Raw genomic sequence first — 25,810 nt, forward strand, 5'->3', positions numbered from 1 at the left:
CCACTATAGCTAGAGCTACAGCAAATTCTTGTCAACTCTCCTGGTTGTCTTCTCTGCTGACTGGAGAGCAAAAGGACCCAAACATCCCTTGCTGGCTGCTGTCCCCCCTGTTTTTTATCTCTTGCAGTGAGTTCCTGAGAGCCAGGAACCACATCAAAAGCAGAGCCCTCCTTCCAGGTGATCTTGGCTTGTCTGCAACTACAGGCGGACCTCTCAGCCTACAGCAATCAATTACATAAATGCACCCCAAACTCCATAAAACCAGGAAGAAACAAACCTGCAGCCAGCTTGGAAGCATCCCGTGACGTGGCAAGAGCACGTGGGAAAGTGGGGTGATGCTGCCGTGCTCTCAGATTGAGGGGAGTCTGGGCTCCATATGCCCCGGACTGAGGCACTGGATAGTGCAGACAATTCACCTTATAAGAAGAAATCATGGTCCGGAAGAGCTGTGGGGGAAAAGACGAGATTCCCAGACCGAAGATGCAGCAGCAACAGTGAAAATGGGTTGTGACTAGGGCATAGAGTTTGACAGATTGAGCCTCGAATTGCAGAGCTAATTTTTAGCTGTTTCAGAAGCGCACTTCCAGGGTCCCCATTGAACAACAGGGCGACCTCGCTGTAAGCGGGGGTGTTCTGCTCAGGACTGGAGATCTATCTCCAAGGTCAGGTCCCCCTTCTAGAAAATGAGGGGGCACATTGCAAGCTTGAGCTGCCAACACCCCACAGCCTCAGCTACAGTCATACAGAGCAGGCAGGTGCCTGAACCCCCTGCAGATGTACCATCTCCACCTCTCTGACAATGGGAACAACATCACAAATGACAGGAATTAGTACAAGCATCCAGAGCGGGGAGAAGCCCTTTCAGGAGTTAGTTTGCCATGCACCGTGTCAGCTGAAAGAATCTGTCAGCCACAGCAAACCCCGATGAGACCAACGCAGGGACAGCCCCTGAGCGCTCCGAGAGCTGTTGGACAAATGCAAGTGCATTGTTCAGGGGGAGAGGAGTAAGTCATGGCCCCGGCTCAATGATGACCCATGGAAGGAGAACATAAAGTGAGGTGATGTGCCTAGGCCCCGGAGCTGGGCTACAAAGGTGAAATCCATTAGCTGGTGAGCTGCAGCACGGGTTGCAGGAGCTCTTTGCTGAAGCAGAACCTCAATCCTCCTGAAACACACCTCCCAACGGGCAGTCCTCCCTGATACAGAACGACAGAATGATTCGAGTTGGAAGGGACCTTAAAGATCATCCAGTTCCAACCCAGTTCCCTGCCCTGGGCAGGGACACCTCCCACTAGACCAGGCCGCCCAAAGCCTCATCCAGCCTGGCCTTGAACACCTCCAGGGATGGGCCACTGACAACTTCCCTGGGCAACCTGTGCCAGTGCCTCGCCACCCTTACAGCTGCTCTAGCAGAGATGGCTGGGGAGCTCCTCAGCCTGGGTCACCCCAGTGGGACAGTAATCAGCAGAAGAGGGTGGACAAAAACAGCGAGGCAATGTCGGGCCAGCCTGATGGGCAGAAGTTTCAATACACTATGAGCTACGTGAGGTCAGCATTTCCCCCTTGCAGACTCAGCAGCCAGGGTTTGCTGTGTAGAGGAAAGGATCATACCCAGACTTACAGATGGAGGTGGGGACTCTTCCAATAGGTCAAGGAGTTAAACCTTTGCCAGCTGGGCGGTTTTGCTATTTGTAAAATTCTCTTCAGTTCTCTCCATTTCTGGACTTCAGGAGATTTTCTTTGAAAACAGTTTAACTGAAGTAATGAGTGAATGGTGATATTTAGCATGCAGGGATTAATGCACAAATGATTGTGGAGTCATAAAGTCTGTCACAAGAAACAATCAAGTACAGAGAACAGCACAGGTGAAATATTTGACCTTTTAGCTCAACTCAGGGCTGAGCAGATGAACTTAGACTGTGATAGGAGATGGACAGCTGATCTAATCAACCTCCTCCTCAAGGATGCCTTTTTCTGGAATAGCTTACTTTTCTACGGTATGCAACGAACGGTCCCAGCAGTTATCTATCTGACCATTGCCAAGCATGGGAACAGCACCAACAGAACTGGTGAAGTGTCCAGGGAGCAAGTGTCTGCAACCGGAAGTTTCTCATAAAAGAAGAGATGTTGGCAGTAGCATCGCTTGCAGCTAATCCCAAAGCAACTTCCAAAGAACAAAACTGGAAGTGGTTGGAATCAGTGAGGTCAGATGTCTCTCCGGACACAGGCCTCAGACAGGGTTTTCACATTGCTGGGGGACAGGAGCACTTCCCACCAGCCCCAAAGGGGATCCCCATATACTTCTGAGAGACGAGTACCCGAGTAGTATTTGGACACAGTGGCAGAGCCGACCAGACCCTGCACAGGCAACAAGCCCGTGGACAGCAGGAGCTGCCTGGATGGGCTTTTCCTTCACCTTGAGCAGCTTTGTTTTTAGACTTGCTTTACTTTTGTCCTTTGTGGAGATGACGGTCACAGGCATCAGTTCCAGGTGTTTCCTCTCCCCCATCCCTAGCTGGGTCAGGCAGGGGAAACCTTCTACCCCACACAGGGGCTAAAGACATTTTTGACTTCGAGCTAAGGTGAGTCCTAGGACAGCTTCAGCTCTTGCAGACAACACGTTGAAGTTAGAGAGGGAAAGAAAAAAGCGCTCCTGCGCTTCATATAGAGACGAGGAACAAGCAGCCAGCTACAGTAGAGGCTGTATCATTAGGAACATGAAAAAAAAAAAAAGAGAACAAAACAAACCACAAACAATCAGGAAAAACTTACGGGAGTAGCTGCTTTGATCTAAAGACTCCTTAAAGTATTTGAAGTACTATCAGGCTCTGCAGACTGCACAGCCACAGACTTTGCCTAACCTAAGCAAGCCTGTGCATTTCCCCATTACTTTCCCCTTCGCTATTCCTTTCAAAAGCTGCTAAAGGTTTGCTAGAAGCTCATTTCTGCTTCAGAAGAAGGAATTAAAAAAAATAAAATAAATAAGCACAGCAGTGAGCCTTTGCACAGCTACTGGTGACTTCTGCAAGTCCCATGTGGGAGGCTGCGAACCTTTACTCCCTGGGGAGGAGAAAGTTTTGAAGCAACACAGATATCCAGCCAAAACCAGGTCGTGGGCTGGGGGAGGAAAGCCACAGCAGTCAACCCGAGCTGCACAGCCAAGGTTGAGGAGAGGGAGTTTTCCCCACACACAGTTTCTGGACAGCTGCAGGTCAAGACCAGTTCTGCCAAGATGCTCCTCAGAGGCGATTGCCGGGCTGGGAAAGCAGGTGCCGCTTGCCCCAGGCTGCCGCAGAAATTTGCATTTCGCTCCAGCAATCCACACACGCAGAAGGTCAGACAGGTCCTGCTCCCTCGAGAAGCCTGGCTCAGAGGGAAGCAGAAGTACGGACGAGTGGCTGTGACTACGGATGGGACACTACAGGTGCTCCCCTCTCATGGTTAGCTGTGGTCTGCTGCAGAAGTCCCAGGACAGGCACGCAGGCAACTCAGTTCCCAGGAGATCTAAATGTTTCCTACCCCCAGGCAGACTCATACATTCACAGATCCCACCACCTCCCAAGTCCAGCCTTGTTCCACCCCCAAGGCACTTCTACCTCCACAATAGTACTTAACTTCACTACAGCAAACTTGATTCAGGGGAATATTTTATTGTCACCTCCACCCTTCAGGAAATCAGAGCAGTCTGAAAGACCAGACACCAGAGCTCAGCCGAGGACCTTGAGCAAGCACAGCCAACCCAGCATGAGGTGGGAACAGACGTGAAGGATCTCCTACATCAGAGCAGAGACACACGGTATCGCCCTTCCTAGGACAGCAGGGGAATAACCGCCTTTGTCAGCGGCTGAAAGCAGAGGCAGGTATCAAGGTCCAACACAACTCACGCAGAGCACTTACTGGGGTGTGTGACCAGTTTGAACAGACAGAGCTAAGTCACCTATGCCAGCTCCTCTTGTTGGGCAGCTGGAACAGCGCAAGCCAGGTCCCTTCAGGGAGCAGTCACAGTGACCCCCATCCGTGGGATCCACAGCCCCTGACTCCCTCAGGGAGCATCACAAGAGCCAGAGGCAGCAAGACCAGGACAGACCATGGCAGATCATGCACAGCTTTGTCCGTCTCAGGAGTCACGTTCTCCAACCCAGCCGGGGAGGATCTCTTTTTCCAAGCATAGTACTTTGCCACGACCACATTGGGGTTTCCCTGGGCAGGGTCAAACCACATCTGGATGCAGCGCCCGCTGCCCCGGTGCTCTGTGGTGTATTTGTAGGAGTTGGACCAGATTTTCTCACACAGGTCTTTTGGTCGGGGGAAGACTTGATTGAAGGGTCTGCAAATGGAGCCCCAAGGACAGCGGTTCGTTCCTGAGGACAGACAACACCCAGAAAGAAAACAACAACAGGAGTTAACACACTTGACTCATGTCCTTTCACCTGGGAGGAGCAGGCCACCTACCCCCAGCCCATCGCTGCATCCTAGCTGATGGATGGTCGCTTGGCCACCTTCTAGTTGGCAACCCCACAGACAGGCAAGAGCAATTCGTGATTTTGGCTCCAGCCACTGGGCAGCCAGCCATGACGGTGCTGGGGGTGCCTGCAGGGGTGAGAAGATGCTTGCTCTGCACAGCCCACCAACCTGTTGCCCAGTTCCAGCCCTTGTGCCAGTTCTCTTTGCACGCGAGATAGTCCTTGCAATCCTCCCACCACTCCTCGCAGTCCTCTTTGCAGAGTGGCACGTGAAGAATCCTCTCCCGACGCCAGCTGCTGTCAGCCTGCAAGGGAATAGGACCATGCACACTGGTGGTGGCCCTTCAAAGATAAGGGGCAGGATCTGTCACATCCCAGCTTCCCCCCCAGCCCCTTCCATTGGGCTCCAGAGCTGATCTCAGAACAGTTTCAACCCCAGCAGAGACATGTCTTGACAAGAAGCAATTCTTCCATCAGCCTGCCTGACCACCTAAACACAGGCTAGCAAAGTCCTTTGAATTTTTCCACCCAGTAGGAAAGTTTGCAGTGTCCCTGGAAAGCACACTCCCATACGTGCCAGGGGTATACTGTATGGGGGACCAGCATACAACATAACAGGGCTTGTGTTGGCCACATGATATCTCAGTCACAGCATATCTGACCCTACCTGGTCAATCCAGGGCCCCAGGTTGGGTGAGCACTCGTACAAGCATGTGTCCTGGATGAAGTGGCGCTTGCACTTGGGCGGCATCAGCCCACAGTGGTTCCAGTTGAAGTTGTACAGGTTGGATTGGTCCTTGTGGGCTTCTGAACTGGTGTTGGCGGTGCAGCAGGCATTGTCCTTCCAGGGAGCACACTGCGACAGAGCGAGAGACAGGCTGGTCAGCGAGGGCAGGCAGCAGCTCGAGGGAGTTGGAGGATGCTGCAGGTGCCAGCTCTTCATGTAGCCTACATCAAGAAACCTTCAGCAGCAAGAACGTCTACTCCAGCAAACCCTTGGGCACTTTGGACTGAAGAGTTCAGGGCTGTAGCAATATGGAGTAGGAAGAGCAGGAGGAGGTCACATCATCACCAGGAATTAGTGCCAGCCTGAGGAACAGAAACAAACTCCCTCCTCTTGCACCCTGGCTTGCTCTGAGCCCCATCTCCACCAAGGGCCTAGGGGCAGAGCTCTTCAATTAGCAAGAAGAGTCTTTATCAAAGAGGTATCAGATAAGAGCATCTTTCCTTGCCATCCTTTGCCTTGTTCTGATCTGGGGTACCCAAGCTTTGGGAAGGGGAGTCCTCCTGGTTAAAGAGGGGTGACACTGACCTGACAAATCCTCACACCACTGCATCTACCCTAGACATCTGCTAGAAGAAAACAGCAAACGAATAGGCCTCATACGCAGCACAGGCTTTGCTTCCTCGGCCAAGTGGTTGCTAAGCCCAAAGCACAAACCAGCTGATGTCACCTGGGGTGGTAGGTACAGGGGACCCCAACAATCCCACTTAACCCATCACCAGAGTCATACCTGGTCATGCAGCTTCCCCTCTGGGCCAGGCTTGGTTTTGTGGTGTTTGGCATCCATACAGATGTTCAGCAACGGGTCCTTCGCAGGCATCACCACGCAGGCAGCCAACAGCACAAGCATCACCTGCCCCACTCCCATCCCCATGGCCAGCCCAGTCAATCGGGGAGCTGTGATGGAGCTGTATGAAAAGAGAACAGCACGGGAGGGGTTTTACCATGAGCAGCAGTAAACGAGGTGCTGTGGGGGCCAGGCTCTGCTGAGGACACACCAGCAGAGCATCAGCAGCTCACAGCACCAAGGAGACAAATGCAGCATCCCCCCCCCCCCCCCCCAAGCAAGGCTGCAAGGTCAGCTGCACGTTATCGTCTGGACAATGCCACATCAAAGACAAATGGCCCTTTTAGTGCTTGGGCTGCTGAACAGTTAACTTCAAACATCCCCAGTGGGGAAGGGGATGCTGCGTGAGACCCGTTCACATGAGGTCCCGCTGCATCAAGCCACCCCCCTGTCCCAGTGCAGCGCTTTCAGCTGCCAAACCTCCTGCAACTGGACATTGCTAGTTGAGGGATCTCTTTAGCCAGTGGTTCAGAGGCAGTTAAACGCGCTAGCACATGGACATCTTGTGTGGAGCACAAGCTGCAGGAGGCCCAGCTCGTTCTCAGGAGTTAAGTTAAGAAAGGAAGGCCGTTTCCTTGGTCTATGTGCCTCTGGGCCTTTGGAGATCCACACCTGAGGTCTCCAAAGTAGACCTGACTCGAGCAATAAGAGATACTTCACATAATCATGCTTTAGCCTCCTCTATTATAAAAAGCCCTATCAGCCTCTAGGTAAGCAACTTCCCAAAAAACTGCAAATACACCAATAACACCCCCCCCCAACAAACCAAACACATACACTACAGTACTACCTCACATTCCTCGTTAATACAGCACGAGTGTCTGAAAAAAAATCACCTTTTAAGAAGCATTTTGTAAAAGACAGGAGCAAGGCCAACCATCTGCAGCATTAAAATAGCATAAAACAACACAGAAGACAGCGATTACAGAACCAAGGAAGCAGACACTTAAATCTGAGGACTAGAAAGCCGTTAACTTGCATCATAACTACATAAAACAAAAAAAAAAAAAACCAGACACCAGCCTTACCAGCCCAGGTAGCCTCCAAACCCTCTGTAACACCTTCAAACCACTCAGCACAGCAACCTCCCGGGGTCGGCTTTGATGGGAAAGCCTTTTGACACAGGTGCTGGCACTTGAAAGTACCTTCTTAATACGGTTAACGAGGTTTTGCTCCTGCCAGCGTTTGTTACCTTAGAAGCAGTTTGTTTTGGGGACAACCAGCTCGCCCGGCCTCTTTCACACGCAACAGCCTCTTGCCTGGGAAACGATCTCATGGCTTTTTTTGCAACAGGCAGGTCTCTTATCAGCCTTGGTCATTCATAACAAGCCCTTTTTCCTCTGCTCGCCGGGCAGTTTGGGTTTGCATCGCTGCGTGAGACAAAAAAGCCAAGGGGGGACAGGTCCGGGATTCCGCCGTGCACCAAGAATAAATGCAAACGGACTAAAGCTCATCGCGAAAAAATGACACTCAGGAGTGAGTCCTATTGTCTCAGAAGGAAGAAGAATAACTCCCAGCACAAAACCCCCAGTGCTAGCTGATGAGAGGACACAGTGCACCTTGTTGCACAAACCTGAGGACAATAATTGAAGCCAAAAGCTAGGGTTTGCTCACCAGAAACCTTGGAAGGCCCTCACCCTCAGCAAAGGGGCAGAGTCTTCCTCCTGGAACAGCACGGGTTTGGGGCTGTTTTGTTCTTTTCTTCAATCACACCACTGACGTGTTGGTGATGAACCCACTTGCCTAAAGGAGCTCATCTTCCTAAATTTAACGCATGAACGCTTCAGGCTCTAGGAGACCCCGCTTTAGTGATTTCCGCAGTCTGATGACACCCTGCATGAATAATGGCCCGTATGTTCGTTCTGAACCAGAGGCGTGCTGTTCCAGTTCCTCCTGCCTCTAGCTGCCGTATTGGAAGTGACAACGAGCAGATCTTGCCCCACTCATCTTTGGGCCTTTGCCACCTCTGTCATACCTCCCCTCCGCTGCCTCTCTCCAACCGAAGCCACGCTCTGCTCCCTCTTTTCCCCGTGACAAGCGTTTTGCTCCCCGAGGCGCCCCGGGGCCGCAGCAGCATTTCAGGTGCGCAACGCTGTCCTGGCCTTGTTTTCTGATCCTTGCCGAGGAATTTCTAATATCTCGTTTGTTCTTGGAACTGCTGATCACTGGACTGTGTTGTCGTAACACTATCATCGCAGTGACAGCTTGTTCCTGAGGGATAATTGTTAGCCGCCAGCCTGTCATTTTCTATCTAAAGTGTTCTGTTTTTCCCCCAAGTGCATCACTGTATGTTTATCTCAACTGTGGGTTTTTTTATCTGTTGTTTTATTGTTCACTGACTCAGTCTTACCAGGGTCTTCTGCAGATTTTCGCAGCTGCTCCTCCTGTTCCTGGAGTAATCTAATAGCATCAGAAACTTGGTTGCCTTGCTGTTTTCCCTTCCCTTTTCCAGACAAAAGTTGTTGAAAAGCGAAAATCCCAGTACAGATTCCTGTAGAGGTTCACTGTAAAGGATAGCCATGAACCTTTATTTTATGATTCAATGATTCGCTGGTGTGCGGGAATTTACTCTCATTTCATGGCTGCTTATTTGATGACCTTCAGTGAGGACTTTGCTCAGAGTCCTGGGGAATCCAGGAAGACTCTGTCACCTGGATCTGCCCCAGACAGAATCCTTTCCAGCCCCTGGAGGACTTGCAATATGTTAGGGAGTCTTGTCTGAACGTTAGAAGAGCCGTACTGCCTTTCCCCATATGGTGTACTTATCCATGTGCCTATTGATTCAATCACGGAATCACAGAATCATGGAATGGTCGAGGTTGGAAGGGACCTGTCGGATCATCGAGTCCAACCATCAACCCAACGCTGCCAAGCCCACCACTACCCCATGTCCCTCAGCACCACGTCTGCCCGGCTTGTAAATCCCTCCAGGGATGGTGACTCCACCACTGCCCTGGGCAGCCTGTTCTAATGGTTGACAGCCCTTTTGGTGTAGAAATTTTTCCTAATACCCACCCTAAACCTCTCCTGGTGCAACTTCAGGCCATTTCCTCTTATTTGATTTCTTATTACTTGGGAGAAGAGACAGACCCCCACCTCTCTACAATCCTTTACTAAATTTTCCGCAACTTTTTCCCACACAGGTACCATGTTCATGGCTGTGCAGATCCCTCGATCTCTCCAGAAAGCCTTTTAATGTGTCCCATGTGAAGGTGTAGACCTTGTCCTTGCAGGGGGTAGCTGTGCACGTGACAGTGCAGAAAATGGGGAAACTCTCTCCTCTCACATAGTCCTGCCTGTATCCTCGTACTTGATGGGACGAGTGGATGGGTACATCCACATTTGCCCCATCCAGCCTTGTGCAACCTGTCTCCAGGCTCTGGGATGGAGTTGCTTTGGATGCTTCTTCCCTGGGGTCAGATTTGGTGAGCAGCTGCTGGGTAACAGCTTTAGGGTGTGCTGGGTGCCTCCGGGCACCCCAGGGCCCACATCAGCCAGGAGCTCAATGCACTCACCTACGCCTCGTTGCTTAGTGCCACTGGAGATCACAGATCTCATCGGAGATGCCGGATGGTGTCCCACGTGGCTTCCCACTGCCACTGCGGTGTGTGTTGTTATGATCAGAATCTCATATACGGGCAAAAAGCAAACACACTTTATGGATAAAGCCAACGATTAACTGTTAGTGTAATTGAAAAGAGTCTAATAAAAGAATCATTGTTAGTTCAGATAGAGTTATTACAGAAAAAAAAGGAAGAAAAAAGGAAGAAATTAATATGTCTCAACAAAATAACAACAACAACGACAACAACAACAACAGAATCATAGAATGGTTTGGGTGGGAAGGGACCTTAAAGAACATCCAGTGCCACCCCCTGCCCTGGGCAGGGACACCTCCCACCAGCCCAGCTTGCTCCAAGCCCCGGCCAACCTGGCCTTGAACCCCTCCAGGGATGGGGCAGCCACAGCTTCTCTGGGCAACCTGGGCCAGGGGCTCACCGCCCTCACAGCCAAGAATTTCTGCCCGAGATCTCAGCTCAGTCTCCCCTCTTCCAGTCTGAAGCCATTAGCCCTTGTCCTATCATTACATGCCCTTGTAAAAAGTCTCTCCTCAGCTTTCTTGTAGGCCCCCTTCAGATAATGGAAAGCTGCTATAATAATAATAATTAAAAAAAAAAATTATGACTGTTATACACACACTTCCCAGTTTCTGCCTCTTCCCTGGGGTCATGCTCACTCTTTCACTGCTCCTCTGGGTCCTAAGGCTGATGACTTCAGTTCGCTGGTGGTGGTGGATGTTACAGCGTCATCAAAATTGGGAGTCCTTCACAGGGAGGAGTATGATACTGATGTTCATGGCTCCTTCTTCCTCACTCTAGGGTCCACTTTGTGTCTCTTTTATGTTTGATAACATGATTTTACACCTTGCTTTCGCTTCATTGGTCTGCAAGTCCATGATACATGCAGATTTCCTAAATATTGTGCATTTTATGCATGTTAGATACTTGTTCTTTACTCTGTCACCCCAAAACCATTTTTGTCCAGCTCCAAGCCTGCATTTCTTTAAATGACCTTTCCCAAGTTGTTTATAGCCACGAGGTCTCCAGTGCCAGCCTGTGCCCTATCTCTTATCACCTCATGCCGGCACTCCTCTATGCCACATCCTCTGTCCCCACTTCTCAAGGCCCCTGCCATCCTGCCAGACCCGTATTTCTCAGCACTATGCCATTACGCTGGAGTCATAAATATTTCATCCAGTGCAGAATAGCTACTTTTTACTACCGTCTGCTTAAAACTGAAACTCTGGTTGCACCACACAACAGTAAGCAAAAAAGCCATAGCCATAGTCGGAATAAAAATTGCCATTACTGCTAAATCTGGTAAAAACAAAGCTCCAGGCAGGTCATAGAATCATAGAATGGTCGAGGTTGGAAGGGACCTTTCAGATCATCGAGTCCGACCATCAACCCAACACTGACAAACCCACCACTACCCCACGTCCCTCAGCACCACGTCTGCCCAGCTTGTAAATCCCTCCAGGGATGGCGACTCCACCACTGCCCTGGGCAGCCTGGTCCAAGGCTTGATAACCCTTTCCGTGAAAAAATTTTTCCTCATATCCATCCTAAACCTCCCCTGGCACAACTTGAGGCCATTTCCTATTCTCCTAAGGTCAGTACAAGTCCAGAAAGAGCAAACCTGGCATGCCTCAGTCCTGAGACCTTGCAAACTCGGTACAAAGCCCGTGGACAACAGTGTCCATACCATGGTATTGGGCTACCGGTTCAGTGTGCAGGACCTATGTCACAGCTGCCTGGACACGCAGGCGCTGAGGACATCTTGAATGGGACCCAGGACCAAGGGGGGACAACCAAGCTGAGCCCTGGATCGTCACCAACTGCTGGGTTCTAGGACACCCCATGCAGATGGGGACCCCTGAGAGAGACCCACCACCACACAAGGAGATGGCTCCACAGAGGCACCCTTGTTTAACCATCTCACGCTGGAGCTGCATCTCTTGGAGTCCTTCAGAAGTGAACTAGTGTTTGTCTACAAGAAGAGCAGAGTTAAGCCCAAGGTCCCTGAGAGAACATCTGATGTTTTCCTCCTTTCCCTGAAAAAATTGGTTAAAACACACTTTAAAAGTGAGTGTAAGCAGGGGATTTCTTTATGCGTATAGAAGGAAATGAAAAACAGGTGATATATTTTACATTGGACAGATATTGTTGCTTCAGACTTCTCGTTTCAAATACTTGATTGTTCCATCCATCAAAATTTTTGTTGTCTAAAAAAGTTTAGGATTTTGAAGGTGGTTGTTAAAACTGAAATCGGAGATTATACGACACAACTCTTGGATCGCTCTCATCTTGTAACAGGGAAGGAAAAGTTTTCTCGGCCTCTGCACCCAGGCCAGCTTGGTGACTGGTCCAGGTGAACGTTGCTGGCATTGCTTGAGGAGAATAAGCAATACAGGTCTGTATAGGTGGGTAACACGGAGGAGAAAAGGAGTTATCTTTGCTGTTCAAAAGGATGCTGGGCACTCAGGTGCCTCAGGGTGAGGAGGTGATGGCAGAGAGACGTCAGACACAGGCAGAGAGACTTCAAAACCAAATTCGTTCTGCTACTGCTCTGCAACAAAAAAATCCAATTATTTATTTTACCGGGTAACACAGTCACATGCTCTGCTTGCTGGAAGGTTAGGAGGAGAAACTGCCTCCTTTTGACAAAGTACTTTAATATCTCTGAATGAAGACGCTATACATACAGAAGTAAGTTACGTGTGAGCCAAGAAAGAAGAGATAAATGAGAACAGAAAGTAAGGAAGGAGTAAAAAGGAAAAAAAAAGGGAAACGATAGTGAGAGATATGTGAATGAAGAGAGAGACACAAAGTCATCTTTCTTAATCATCTCCCACCTGACAATGAAATGTCTCAAAAGCCTCAGGGACTTCCCAAGGAGGTTACAGTCGCTTTGTCTCAGACCCATGGTAAGGGCAGAACCTCTTTGGGAGCCTCAAAACAGGATGGAAATTGGCCTCTGAACACACAGGCTCGGAAAATAAACCCGCATGCACAGAGAAGCACTGGGGAAAGGCAGGGTGAAGGCAGCTCAGAAGAGAAGGTGAAGAAAACTGCTAAGCTCATCTAACTGCTAAATTCAATATTTTGACGCTTCTGCAGTACCTTTGTGTCAGCGTGAGGATGTTCAGCCTGGAGAAGGGGAGGCTGAGGGGAGACCTTCTCGCTCTCTACAGCTCCCTGAAAGGAGGGGGTAGCCAGGGGGGGTCGGTCTCTTCTCCCAAGGAACAGGCCATGGGACAAGAGGAAATGGCCTCAAGTTGTGCCAGGGGAGGTTTAGGATGGATATTAGGAAAAATGTCTTCATGAAAAGGGTCGTCAAGCATTGGAGCAGGCTGCCCAGGGCAGTGGTGGAGTCGCCATCCCTGGAGGGATATAAAAGCCGGGCAGACGTGGTGCTGAGGGACATGGGGTAGTGGTGGTTTGGGCAGTGTTGGGTTGATGGTTGGACTCGATGATCTTAAAGGACCATTCCAACCTAAGCAATTCCATGATTCTATGATTCTATGTTACCTGGATACGCACTGAGGAATGGCAGGGGGTTTGCTCCTGCGTCTTGGCCCAGTGCTTGCTTTGTGTATCGTACCAACTAACCCTGGAGCAAGCTTCCCCGCTGCACGGGCATATGTTGTAGCACTGAAGTGAAGTTAAATTGGCCAAGTGAGATTTTTAGTCCCCCATATTCATCCCTGAACACCAGCAATGAAGTACGTGACTCCTCGTTTTGTCCCTGTGTGTGTCTCTGTGTCTCTCTCTCTTCTGACACTGCTCTCAGCTCTGCTGCATTTCCTCTGCTCAGAGGCAGCTTTCGCCCCCAAACCTTCATGTTCCTCCGTATTCACCCCCAAAGCATTGTATATTTGAGCTGTAGCATGTCGGCACTGCCCCAGTGGTCACGTGGGTGGCGGATGACCATTGCTCCTGTCTCTGTGTCCTCTCCGAGAGGACATTGCAGCGGTTCTGCTTCCCCCTCAGAGTGGCCGTGGGAGTGCGGATCTCCCCAGGGAAGGCTGCTGGGACCTGAGCAGGGAGGGTATGGGACCAATTCTCCATTCCCCATATGGGGCCAATTTCTCCATTCCCCTCATAGCGTCCCAACTCCCATTATCATTTTACTAGTGATGACAGAGGTCGCATCCCTGCCTGCTCACTATAATATATGTTTATGGACCCATTGCTAATTTGTATAATCACCTTTTAAACTCCCTGATGCCGTCCTCCTTCATAACTGATCGTGAAAACAAGTTCCAGAAACTTCTCTGTAAAAGGAGTGTTTTCCTCTGTGTCAAACTCTTTTCCCACTAGTTTCAAGTAGTTTTAGTGTTGGTGAGGGACCGTGGTGCATTCAGCCTGATATTTCATAGTCTCATACGTCTTCTGCCAAGGCCACACTGGCAGCAGTCTTTCACTGCCACACGTGCAGAAAAAGTGACCTTTTGCCCGAAAAACTGCCAAGGCAATATCAGTGCAAAGCTACTTTGTGCATGATTACACAATATTGCAATTATTAGGCTATGTGAGCACGGAGATACATGAAAACCTCACGGACACCCTTCCAGAGGAGCAGGAACGTGCGTTTGTCTCATCTCCACCGGCACTGATGTCAGCACCCAGGGCGAGGGGGACATCGCTGCTGCCGACGGTCCCTTGGGTCTCGTCTGACGGAGTCATTGGTGCCTTGAACAGCTAGCGGAAAAGTGGGTGATTTTGATTGAGAAAGGGAAGCATATGGTCAGCAAGAAGCTGGAGCTAGTGCCCAAGCACAGGAGAAACGCAGTTGGCCAGAGCATGTGAAATGTCTCCTGGCGTCCACCCTGCGCTGACGGGGCGCGGTGGCTGGTGTGCTGTTTTCAGCTGCTGTTGTGATCTCTGTCTATTTGACAGCAAATAGTTGAGGGAATGGGGAAGAAACCAAGCAGCCGGAGTCGGAGGTGCCGGCCCCTGCCCCACCGTGTGCCCGGGATCACCGGTAAGAGCGCCAGAGCGCGGGACATCCCCGTTACCTGTGTCCCTTTTGAGGTGAAGGAACCAGAAGTGCTCGAGATCTGAGTGAACGCCAGGTTCGTGCAGCAGAATACGGACTGTTCCCTGGCATTGATTCCTCTCCTAACCCCTATTAGCATTCAGTTTGGGTTTTTTCCTTTTAAATCCTTCTGAGCGCTAACTGTGGAGCTGCTGAGCAGGGGGTGAAATGAAAACCCTGGTCCTGCTTCGCGGGCTGCCGTTGTGCTCCCCACGCTTCACGGGCACCGAGGGAGCGAGCTCAGGCTGCAACTCGGGTAAGAGACCCAGGGCTGGAGCCTTGTGCCAATACATTGGGAACAGGCACTGGATAATGCAAAATGACGACTAAAAATATGCTCCTGGTTTTAACTGATCTATCCAACCTTTCTGCCTTCAGCAGTTAAAACGTCTCATCTCTCCCCTGCTGCCTCAAAGCATCCCCTCCTTTCAGAAACCTGCTTCCCGCAACCTGTTTCCCAACCACAGCCGCGAATCCGCCGTCTCTTAAGACAGTTTTTACCTGCTCAGCATAAAATCAGAACCTGGTGTCTGGTATGAATTATTCAAATTTATATTGCTACGTCTCGTTACGCTTCACTGCTGTTTAAAAGATATTGAGAATAGAAATCTTGGGCGCCTGCCAAGTATTTCAGAAATTCTCCGTGGATAAAATGAACACGCAGGGTTTCTGTGGTGTCTCAGGGTGGATGCACCGTGTATTTACAAACGCACGGCTCTCCTGCCAGCTGTTTCTCCAAGAGGCTGTCGTGAAACACGGGCAATCGGTGTAAAAGCTCAGGGGATGTTCCCTGGCTGCGTTCAGGCGAGTGAAGAGTGTGTGATACAGTGGCACCTGGAGACGCGGATCCTTGAAACCAAGGCAGGGGACCGCGCGTTGTGTGGGAGGAGGCGGGAGAGCGGAGCCGCCGCTGGCATGAAACCGCGTCTCTGCCAGCAGCGGGACTGGAAGCAGCCAGGGCAGAGTCGAGACAACTTGGCAGCCCTGACAAATTCATCACGTAAAGAGGCTCCTGCTCATTTCTGGAGTGGAAAAAAAATGTATCAATGACACAAGGGTGTCTCAGCTCCATAAAGCAGAAATCCTGAAATGCCACGGGTGTGCGTGAGGTTGGCATAAATGGCTTTGCTTCACCCAGTACGTTTGATTAGTCGTTATTTATCTGGGGAACAGCTGCAAACTTTCCTCCCTTTTCCTTAGCGATGTCTATAATAACAGTAGCGTTGCGTGTTGATATTTATCGCAGGTCACTGGACACTTTTAAGATCCAGCTGGACAGGGTGCTGGGCCGTCTTGTCCAGACCGTGCTTGTTCCTAGAAAGGTTGGACCAGGTGATCCCTGAGGTCCCTTCCAACCTGGGATTCTGGGATTCTATGATTCTATGAAGTTATTGGCCTCATAGGTATGCAGTATTTATTCTTGCCGTAGTGAAGTGCAATGTTTACATCTTTAATGGTGTATTTCTGGACCATCAAACTCTCATTTAAGTAAAAGTTTGTACTGCAGCGCTCCTAGAGAGCCAGAGTGCATAACATAACTCTGTTCACTTAGATTTGGCAGATTTATGATATTGGGTCATTTCTAGTTCATGCTTTTTTCTTTGGTTCACCGATTACAGGTTTACATTGCCTTTTTGTGCTTCAGCTCATCATGTCATGTTGCAGCAGAAGCAATCCCTCTCGTTCCTCTCATGCTGTTCACCCCGACAGGCGTCTCGGGGCTGGGGGCTGCCCACCTCCTGCTCTCCATTCCCTTCGCTTGCTTTTCCACTGCATCACTTGTGGGGAACTTCACAGTCCTCTTTGTCATCAGGACCGATCCGAGCCTCCATGAGCCCATGTACCGTTTCCTCTCCATGCTGGCCACCACTGATTTGGGTTTGTCTCTACACCACCAACTGTGATGAGTCCGGTCAACAACAAGGTTTTGGAACCTGTTTTGCTCAGGGTTACTTCATTCTTTCCTTCTCCGTCATGGAGTCCTCGGTGCTTCTGGCCATGGCCTTTGATCACTATGTGGCCATCTGCTACCTGCTGAGATAGACTCCTCCATCCTCACCAGTGCCAGGACAGGCAGGACTGGGCTGGCTGCTCTGTGCAGACATCTCTTAGGAGTGTTGCCATCGCCTGCTGTCCGATCAGACAGACGTGCAGACATCACATTCAGTAACTGGTATGGCTTTGCTGTAGCCAGTCTCTTTCTGACATTCGACGTCATCCTCATCTTTGTGTCATATAGACTGAGTGCTCGGGCCCTTCTGAGCACCGCACCCCAGAGGGAGCACCTCAGGCTTTGAGCAACTGCCTGTCCTGTATCCTGGCAGTCCTGATCCTGTACATCCCCATGGCTGGTCTGTCCATCATTCACCGGTATGGCCAGCATGCTTCCCCTCTCATTCACATCTTCACAGCCAAAGTCTACCTGCCAGTGCTTCCCATGCTGAACCCCAACATCTACAGCATAAAAACTAAACAGGGCCATCCTCAGGGTCCTTTTGACAAGAAGGAGCTTCTCCCCATGGCACTGTGGGACCTGAGAGATGTCCCTGGCAGAGATCACTGCTCTGGGGAACACTCACTTAACGTAATGATCCCAATGTCAGTTCATCATTTGGAAAGTGCTTTTGCTTTGCATCACGCGGGGCATTGACTTGATGAAGGTATTAACAGTTATTGCTGATATCCATATGTTAAAACCAACTCTTCAGAAATCGTAGCGTGTGGAGTGGGTCACAGCCGCCACTCAGGGCTGTCCCCCTCCCTCTGATGAGGGGCAGCCAGGACTTTGCTCAGGCCCAGAGATATTAGCTGCCCGTTACAGCATTTTACAGCCCACAGTTTCTTGTAGTTATCCCTCTCCTCTGACTCCTTCACGTGTTTTTCACTCTGAGTGCCTGAGTCATGCTCTGTTCCGTCTAACGGCTGTGCAATCAGTCACAATCCAATTTCAGTGACGGTGCAATAGTCATGGATAATTATTTGATATCTGTCTTGCTGTTTCACTGCATATGAAGTTTCATCTATTCCAGATGATTTTGATAAGAGGACCAGAATGAAAACGGAAATTTAAATAATCTCAACCCTCTCTGTTTTACAGCTGATTCTGTTCATGAAATCCGTAATTTGCAATATATCCTCTTACTTGCTTGGTATCGTACAGTGATACATACTGCTCCTGCGGCATCTCATGATGACCCATGCGGTTTATTGTTCTTTTTCTTCCCTCATTTCTTTCTCCTCTCCTCTCCTTAGATTTGAAGCCCTTGGCAGCAGGGATTTTCTTTTCATTCTACACCTCTAACATTTTATTAAAATATCTGATCTGTGCTTCAATATATAGCAAAGGTACAGATAATAAATACCACCGCTACCAATTAATTCTCTTCCTGGGCTACATGACTGCGATGATAAATAACAACAAAAATATTAAATAACAGCAAGAATATTAAATAACAACAAAAAAAATTACACTTTCAATTACAAAATTTCAGATAAATAAATATCAGTACTGGATTTGTGTGCTACTTCGATGATATGTCTATATCTTAATTTGTATGGATCAGCCATGTGTTATCCAATGAATGAAATAATTATTTAATGTCTGTGGTTCAAAGACAGCTCTGTCACTTGGGAAAACACAGTTCTTAGTTCTTTAGCCTGCTGAGAGGGCTGGAAAGAGAAACAAGTGTTGGAAACTCCTGAGAGCACTGGCAAGCAGGGACACCTCCCACCAGCCCAGGTCACTCCAAGCCCCGGCCAACCTGGCCTTGAACCCCTCCAGGGATGGGGCAGCCACAGCTTCTCTGGGCAACCTGGGCCAGGGGCTCACCACCCTCACAGCCAAGAATTTCTGCCTGAGATCTCAGCCCAATCTCCCCTCTTGCAGTGGAAACCCCTTCCCCCTCGTCCCATGGCTCCCCTCCCTCATCCAGAGTCCCTCCCCAGCTTTCCTGGAGCCCCTTGAGGGACTGGAAGGGGCTCCAAGGTACGTTTTTCTTTCTGATGTTCGGGACACAGCTTTTACAGATGACTGAGACGATGGGCCTGGTGTCATCTGTTACCTCAGCTCTAACATTTCCCCTAAAGACTCTGCACTCCGCACAAACTATTTTGTGTCACGGAGATCTTTTAGGAAGACTCTGGATGAAACACCTTCAGGGACAGTGTTCACCACCATCTGTGCTCACTTGCTCCAGCAGAGAGTTATAGTCGCGGTTATAAAACACACCTTGTTCTACCTTAAAAGGTAAATCCTAAAGCCATTTTGCCAGATTTGCCAACAGGCAACATTAAAATATCATCTTACGTTGGGCACCAGCTCTTTGGTGCAAGAAGTGAGCAGACCTGCTCTGTTTAATACACAAGGACTCAAAGCACAAAGGGAATCTGCGTGCTGGACAATGCTCCTGAGCGTGGCTTGCTCTAATTCTCCATTCTGCCCACGGTGATGGTGGTTCAGGGCTGCGTAAAGCACTTTCTGTATCACCCCTCCAGCTTGCAGCTCATCTCAGATTTAAGGCTGCCTTGATTTTCTTGTGCAGTCCCTGATCACGCTTTATCGCTCCCTTGCCCGGTTGGTGGCAACTCGGCAGGGAGCTCACTCGTGCCTGCAGATACAGATTTGTATTTCTTCTTTCCTTGAAATAGCTGCAGCCTCACCAGGACAAGGAACATCCCATCTGGCTTTGAGACCCCGCTGGGACTCGGAGGGTCATAGAATCATGGAATCACAGAATGATAGCGGTTGGAAGGGACCTCTGGAGATCATCCCATCCAACCCCCTGCCACAAAGGTTCACCCAGAGCAGGTTGCACAGGAACGCGTCCAGGCGGGTTTGGAATGTCTCCAGAGACGGAGACTCCACCACCTCTCTGGGCAGCCTGTGCCAGGGCTCTGCCACCCTCACAGGAAAGAAGTTCCTCCTCATGTTTAGGTGGAACTTCCTATGCTCAAGTTTGTGCCTGTTTCCTCTTGTCCTGTCGCTGGGCACCAGTGAAAAGAGTGGTGGTCCCGTTTTCCCAGCCTGTGTTCTTTGGCACAGGCCAGAGACAGAAACCATCGTCCTGGGGGGGCCACGGGGAGGGGAAGGCCAGTGCGTTGCTGCTGCGTGGTGCTGTGTGCCCTGGCTTGCGTTTGAGAAGGAGAAACACCTGATGGCTGCTCTTCCTTCACTTATTAAAACCACACTGGAATGGCAATACGACATTTTGAATACATGGATTTTTCATTACGCTTTATTGAAAAATTATTCACTCAGGTAAAATCACGAGGGGCAAAGCATTGCTGCCAGCTGGAAACGCTTTCACCATCGTGTGTGCCCTGATTGCAATCCCCAGGTCTTATCCTTCAGCCATATTGTCTTTTTCCATCAATACTTATTTTTTTTAATAGTTCTACCTCATTATGTTAGACATTTTTAGCCGTTTCAGAAAACACATTCCCCAAGGAAAGCCTTTATACTGATTAACAGTATCTTTTCAGCACAGCATTTTAAAGCAAAATGAACTCCCTGCATCTCTGGGAAGAATTGAAAACAAGATCTTAAACCTCATCTCCTCCTTGTCTGTTTGCACTTTCGCTCAAGTCTCCAACCCTGTTTCACTCATCCCAAGCTCGGAGGAATCTGGTAAAGAAAAGACGCACATCCCTTCCTTCCCTGACAGTCTTTAACTGTAACGAATGTGAAACACACACGACTCCTTCCTGAGCATCAGTCAACATGCTTTATCCTCGATGCCAACCGAAGCAAGTGCCAAGCAAACTGCTGGACAAAAGTCCCTGAGGAAGACCCTGGGGTCATCAGGAATCCATGGGCAGGAGGCTGGTGGCCAGGCCAGTCAGGCTGCATAAACTAGCGGAGGTAGTGTTAGTTGTAGCTATAAAAATATCATTAAAATGCGTAGCTACTGTGAGTTTGTAGCTGCAAATATGTCAGACAAATATAATTTGTGGTGAGAGGCGCTGTCTTTTATTAGATGAACTTACAGTCAGAAAAACTATAAAAATCTTTCAAACTCGCAAGCTGTTCTTCCAGTCTGAAAGGTAGCAATCTTCCCAGCTAAATATAGCTTAAGAAGAACGACTCTGAGATTTATGGAACGTATCTCACATTTCTGTTTAATGCCCCTTTTTAGCATCCAGTGGAATCAGGAGTTTGCATTTTTATGGTGTTTTGCTGGCTGACTTGAAATCCAGCTCTGAGATAAGGTGAGGTTTCCTATCTTTTCCCATGTTTGCTCAGGACCACTGCCTTCGGGGCTGCGGGGTAGACCGGCACCCGCCACCACTGCTGGGGACCTCTGGGCAGCAGCGGGGTTCTCCATGCTTGTGCACACATGTGAGAGGCTTCAGAGCGCTGCCCTGTGGTCCCCTGCCATGTCCCAGGAGCCGGCCAAGGAGTCCTCCCAGGGTGCCACACCACGTCCTCCACAGTGCTCCCAGCTCCTACCCACTAAAGTTTTTTCTTTTCATCCTTGCTGGTAAGAGGGACTTTTTACAAGGGCACGTAGTGATAGGATGAGGGGGAAGGGGTTTCCACTGCAAGAGGGGAGATTGAGCTGAGATCTGAGGCAGAAATTCTTGGCTGTGAGGGCGGTGAGCCCCTGGCCCAGGTTGCCCAGAGAAGCTGTGGCTGCCCCATCCCTGGAGGGGTTCAAGGCCAGGTTGGCCGGGGCTTGGAGCAAGCTGGGCTGGTGGGAGGTGTCCCTGCTAGACATGGGGGGGGAACGAGATGCTAGACAAGGGGTTGGAACTAGATGATCTTTAAGGTCCCTTCCAACCTAAACCTTTATGTGATTCTACGATTCTGTGAGGGGCTGTTGATAGAGACCAGCACTGGGATCACAACCTCGGGGATGGATGCGCATTGCCAGTGCAAGAGGGATGCTGTGCCTTTAATAACCATCCCCAAGGCAGGAGCTGTAGGAGAAACCTTCAGTGCAGCAGCTACCTAAATCGGCAACCACCCACCCCGAGAGGCTGGCTCAGCATAGCGTCCCAGTGAGCAGAGCATGCAGTGGGACGTGACCCTGCAGCCCCTTTGGTGTCTGTCACTCACGCGTGACCGGGCTCCTTCTCCACTCTGAACACGCTGGGTTTGCAGTGGTGACACGCACAGGAACACTGCAGTGGACGTCCCTGCTTGTCAGCCACTGGAGCTGGAGGTTTTCCGTCTGCTTTGAACAGAAGATGATTACCTGCTGAAACGCAATGGCAGAAACATTCCTCCCTCCCTGGGCAGGTTCTGCCTCATCGTCTCTCCACACCCCGACACGCACAAAAAGGAGCAGGTCCACCTGCCTCGCTTCCCTGAGCATCAGCAAAGGACAGCAGGGATGAGTGGGGCATGGGGAAGTCTCCAGTGGTGCAGGACCCTTCCACCCCCCTGCGGACATGCGCAGCACCGGGTTCTCCACCTTCCCTCTTCCCAGTGCAGGCTGCAAAAGGACAGGCAGGCAGACGCGGGGATGGCTGTGGCCAGGCTGATGCTCCCAGCATCAGCTACGGCCATGGCATGGCAGACGTGACTGGGGAAGAGTGGCTGGAGGAAAAGGCTGTGGGACCAGCTTGGAGGCCTCTCTGGGGCGACGGGTACTGTCCCCGGAGTGCTGCCAGCCCACCGCAGGCAGGAAGGGAGCAGCAGACCCAGCCACTCATCTCAGCATTGTTCCTCTCTGCTTGTATTTAGATTTAAAGGTTGCTTTGGTCTTAACTCGGGAAGCCAAACTCCAGCATTTAGCTACTGGCCACACATCGCTGGTTTCCCCAAAAGCCAGCAGTAGGGAGGCTGGAGACACCCAGCCCAGGGGATGGGGGGAGCAGGGTGGGGGGAGCTCGGGCATCCATCCAAAGCATCCGTCCTCCTGACACACAGGCAGGAGCGGTTTGCTGGCTATGAGCCGTAGCTGTAGCTGTTGGTTTATATCTGTGGCTCTAAAAGTGGAACCTGGCCCCTGTGGTGGTGAGTCAAGGTCCAGCAGAAGGGCTCTGTCTGTAAATACCATAAAGAACAGAATTTTAGCTGGTGATCCGAGTACTGCTTTTCCATATGTGTATATAAAAGGCTTGGAAGATCTGAAGTCTGCACTCCTTGGATTTATTAGTGTCGTTGACACGGGTAACATGGGAGGTTTGTGTCAGGAAGATGCGTAAGTCTATAACGATGTTTGCTCTTCCATTTAAACAGGGCCAGCGCCCGGCTTGCCTTGCCACAGCCCCCCTTCAGCCGGACCAAACTTGTGAACCACTGGCAGCCTGTTGTAAAGTGAATTTGTCCATCTCTGTCTTTTGCAATCGATGAGATTAAAAAGAAATTAAGCACTGAAGTTAAAACGGGTGAAGGCAGTTCTAGACTGAACCAACGCACAGGGGCGTTTCACTGCTTGGGCGACGTTAAAGGTGATCTGCAGTTTAAAGCGGCAAGTATCAGCTGAGACCCCCAGCTGAGTAAACCACAACAGGGTTGCAGAGCTACACAGTAAATCCTCCCTCAGGAGTCCACACACCTCCCATGTAAAATGCATTTTAGCGATTTTTAGTGCTACGTGAAGGTCATGACAAGCAGAAGGCTTTGATTCTGCTGCACTGGCCACAGCAGACACCCCCCCTTTCAGTATTTCTAAGCGTTGATAAGATCCCCCCTCAGTTGTCTTTTTTCCAGACTGAAGAGACCCAAGTCCCTCAGCCTTTCTTGATGGGAGAGCTGTTCCAGTCCCCTCATCACCCTGGTAGCCCTTTGCTGTCCCCTCTCCAGCAGTTCCCTGTTTCTCTTGAACTGGGGAGCCCAGAACTGGACCCAGTACTCCAGACGCGGCCCTCCCAGGGCCAAGCAGAGGGTGAGGATGACCTCCCTCCACCTGCTGGCCACACTCTTCTTGATGCCCCCCAAGATGCCATTGGCCTTCTTGGCCACAAGGGCACATTGCTGGCTCATGGTCATCCTGTTGCCCACCAGGACTCCCAGGTCTCTTTCCACAGAGTTGCTCTCCAGCAGGTCAGCCCCCAGCTCAAGTATCAGCCTTAAGTATCATTAAAGCAAGCAATTTCACATCGCTGCTGTTCAGACACCCTGGGGAGGGAGGGAGGAAAGAGCAGAAGGCTGGAATAAGGTGGAGAAAAAAAAAAAAGTCTTTAAAATTGGAAAAGAGGCAAAGTCTGTATGGGCAAACCTCCCAGCTGCCAGCAACTCACCGGTTAGGGAGCCCCTGAGATGTTCATACTCTTGCGTTTAGACTCTAGGGGAAAATTTACTTACAATCCCTAGAAAATTTATACATAAACAAATGATCAAATAGTGGTTTTTTGGCAAATAACAAGACAAGCAGAAACTTTTAAGAATTTGTCAAATACAAAACATATCAATCAGATCATTTCTCTTGTGTGGAAAGGGAGCAGAGTTTGTACACAGGGGAAAAGAATCTCTCTCTTAATTTTTGAGATTAATTAGCATGCATATTGCATACTATTTTCATAAATGAGCCAGGGAATATTGGTGAGTGTGAACCATTATGGGGAAGTTTCAAATCCCATTTCTTGTGCTACTACAAAGAAAGATGAAGTGCGAATCTGCAGGAGGAGCATCCTGGACTTTGCATTAGCCTGTTTAGCAGAGTATAGAAATTACTTATTAAATCCGCAGCTTCTCCAGAAAAAAGAAAGATTAGTGGCCTGGGTAGTTTTGAAAAATTGAAGGAATGGTCTGAAAACCACCCCACAAATAAATAAAATTCACATTCAGGATGGGAAAAAACATGGGCAGGCAGCAGAAAAGACTGGAGAAGTGACACTGGTGTTTGTAAGCTGAGGAGCAGCCACCAGTGATGTGATACTGGGAGGAGGGATATCGTGCTGGGGCGCATCCAGAGCATCCAGAGCATCAGCCTGTGAGACACGTGCAATTGTGCTGCGAGAGACGGGGTCTGGTCACCGACCGATTTGGCCTCCTGAGCCTTTCCATTTTCACTTTTTCACGGATTGTAAGATAAACTTAGCTCTGAGTATAGAATCATAGAATGGTCCAGGTTGGAAGGGACCTTTCAGATCATCAAGTCCAACCATCAACCCAACACTGACAAACCCACCACTAACCCATGTCCCTCAGCACCACGTCTGCCCGGCTTGTAAATCCCTCCCGGGATGGCGACTCCACCACTGCCCTGGGCAGCCTCTTCCAATCCTTGACAACCCTTTCAGTGAAGACATTTTTCCTCATATCCATCCTAAACCTCCCCTGGCACAACTTGAGGCCGTCTCCTCTTGTCCCATGGCCTGTTCCTTGGGAGAAGAGACCGACCCCCTCCTTTCAGGGCTACTCCCTCCTTTCAGGGAGTTGCAGAGAGCGAGAAGGTCTCCCCTCAGCCTCCTTTTCTCCAGGCTGAACACCCCCAGCTCCCTCAGCCGCTCCTCTTGTATTGGAGTATTTCAACTCCACTTCAGGTGTAAACTGCGTGATTTGGTGAAAACTGCAGCAGCCGGCTGTATTAATTGTGTGAGCGCTGCTAGAAGTGGTAGGTGTTTTATGAACGGTTATCTGTGTGCCTGTCTCTCTGGAAGGATGGATATCACACTTCTGACAGAAGGGCTTTCAAAACTGATTGACAATCGAGCCTGGCGGGAAACAGGGTTTTTGTTCCATGGGAAATTCCAGAAAAGAAAAAAAAAAAAAAAAATCACTTTACTATACGTCATAGAGGGGGTCCCAACCGAAGTGGGGGAGGCATTGCCACGAGAGGGTTGCTAGCTGTGGCTTACGCTGATCACAGCTCTGGAAGAGGAGGCTGTAAGTGGGCATCGAAGCTATCTGGGATGGCTGCGATAGTCGGATTGTAAATAGAAATGGTCGTGGGTTGATAAGCTCACTGAAATCAGAATGGTTCGAGGATTATGAAATGTGAGGTTGCTTAGAAAGTAGATCACACAGAGTTCAAATATACAGCTGAGTCATAACAGTCAGTTGTTATTATTATAACGATAATTAGCACAAATAAAAACAGTGCTTGAGGACGGAGTGTGCTGTTGCCACAGATGGCCTTGGGTCTGAATAGATTTATCCAACAGATTTGGTTTTAGAGTTCGTCTTAATTAGTGCTTTTATTCTGGAGGAGAGCTGTCTGGCCA

General features: G+C 49.9%; 2 protein-coding genes across 3 annotated transcripts in view; one reads left to right on the forward strand and one right to left on the reverse strand.

The window, feature by feature from the left end:
• Nucleotides 1-3,630: 3,630 nt before the first annotated feature.
• LOC141737975 (folate receptor gamma-like) lies at nucleotides 3,631-7,343 on the reverse strand. 2 transcript variants are annotated; one of them, XM_074572993.1, is made up of 5 exons: nucleotides 7,287-7,343; nucleotides 5,978-6,155; nucleotides 5,131-5,319; nucleotides 4,633-4,768; nucleotides 3,631-4,361 (listed from the first exon to the last, which is right to left on the reverse strand). In XM_074572993.1, the coding sequence occupies exons 2-5, from the start codon at nucleotides 6,119-6,121 to the stop codon at nucleotides 4,000-4,002; spliced, it is 831 nt and encodes a 276-aa protein (XP_074429094.1). In that variant the 5' UTR covers nucleotides 6,122-6,155; nucleotides 7,287-7,343; the 3' UTR covers nucleotides 3,631-3,999. The 2 variants fall into 2 exon arrangements, with proteins under 2 accessions (XP_074429094.1, XP_074429093.1); XM_074572992.1 differs by having other exon boundaries at nucleotides 7,123-7,295.
• A 7,228-nt stretch (nucleotides 7,344-14,571) lies between these two features.
• The window catches only part of LOC141737638 (olfactory receptor 51E2-like), a 109,148-nt gene continuing 97,909 nt past the window's right edge, over nucleotides 14,572-25,810 (forward strand). Inside the window, 5 exon segments of the mRNA XM_074572583.1 lie at nucleotides 14,572-14,641; nucleotides 15,896-16,027; nucleotides 16,406-16,583; nucleotides 16,585-16,735; nucleotides 16,738-16,827. Of these exon segments, the coding sequence (XP_074428684.1) occupies nucleotides 14,572-14,641; nucleotides 15,896-16,027; nucleotides 16,406-16,583; nucleotides 16,585-16,735; nucleotides 16,738-16,827 (621 nt within the window).

This window comes from Larus michahellis, chromosome 1 (assembly GCF_964199755.1).
Source record: "Larus michahellis chromosome 1, bLarMic1.1, whole genome shotgun sequence".
In the NCBI taxonomy this organism is placed as follows: Eukaryota; Metazoa; Chordata; class Aves; order Charadriiformes; family Laridae; genus Larus; species Larus michahellis.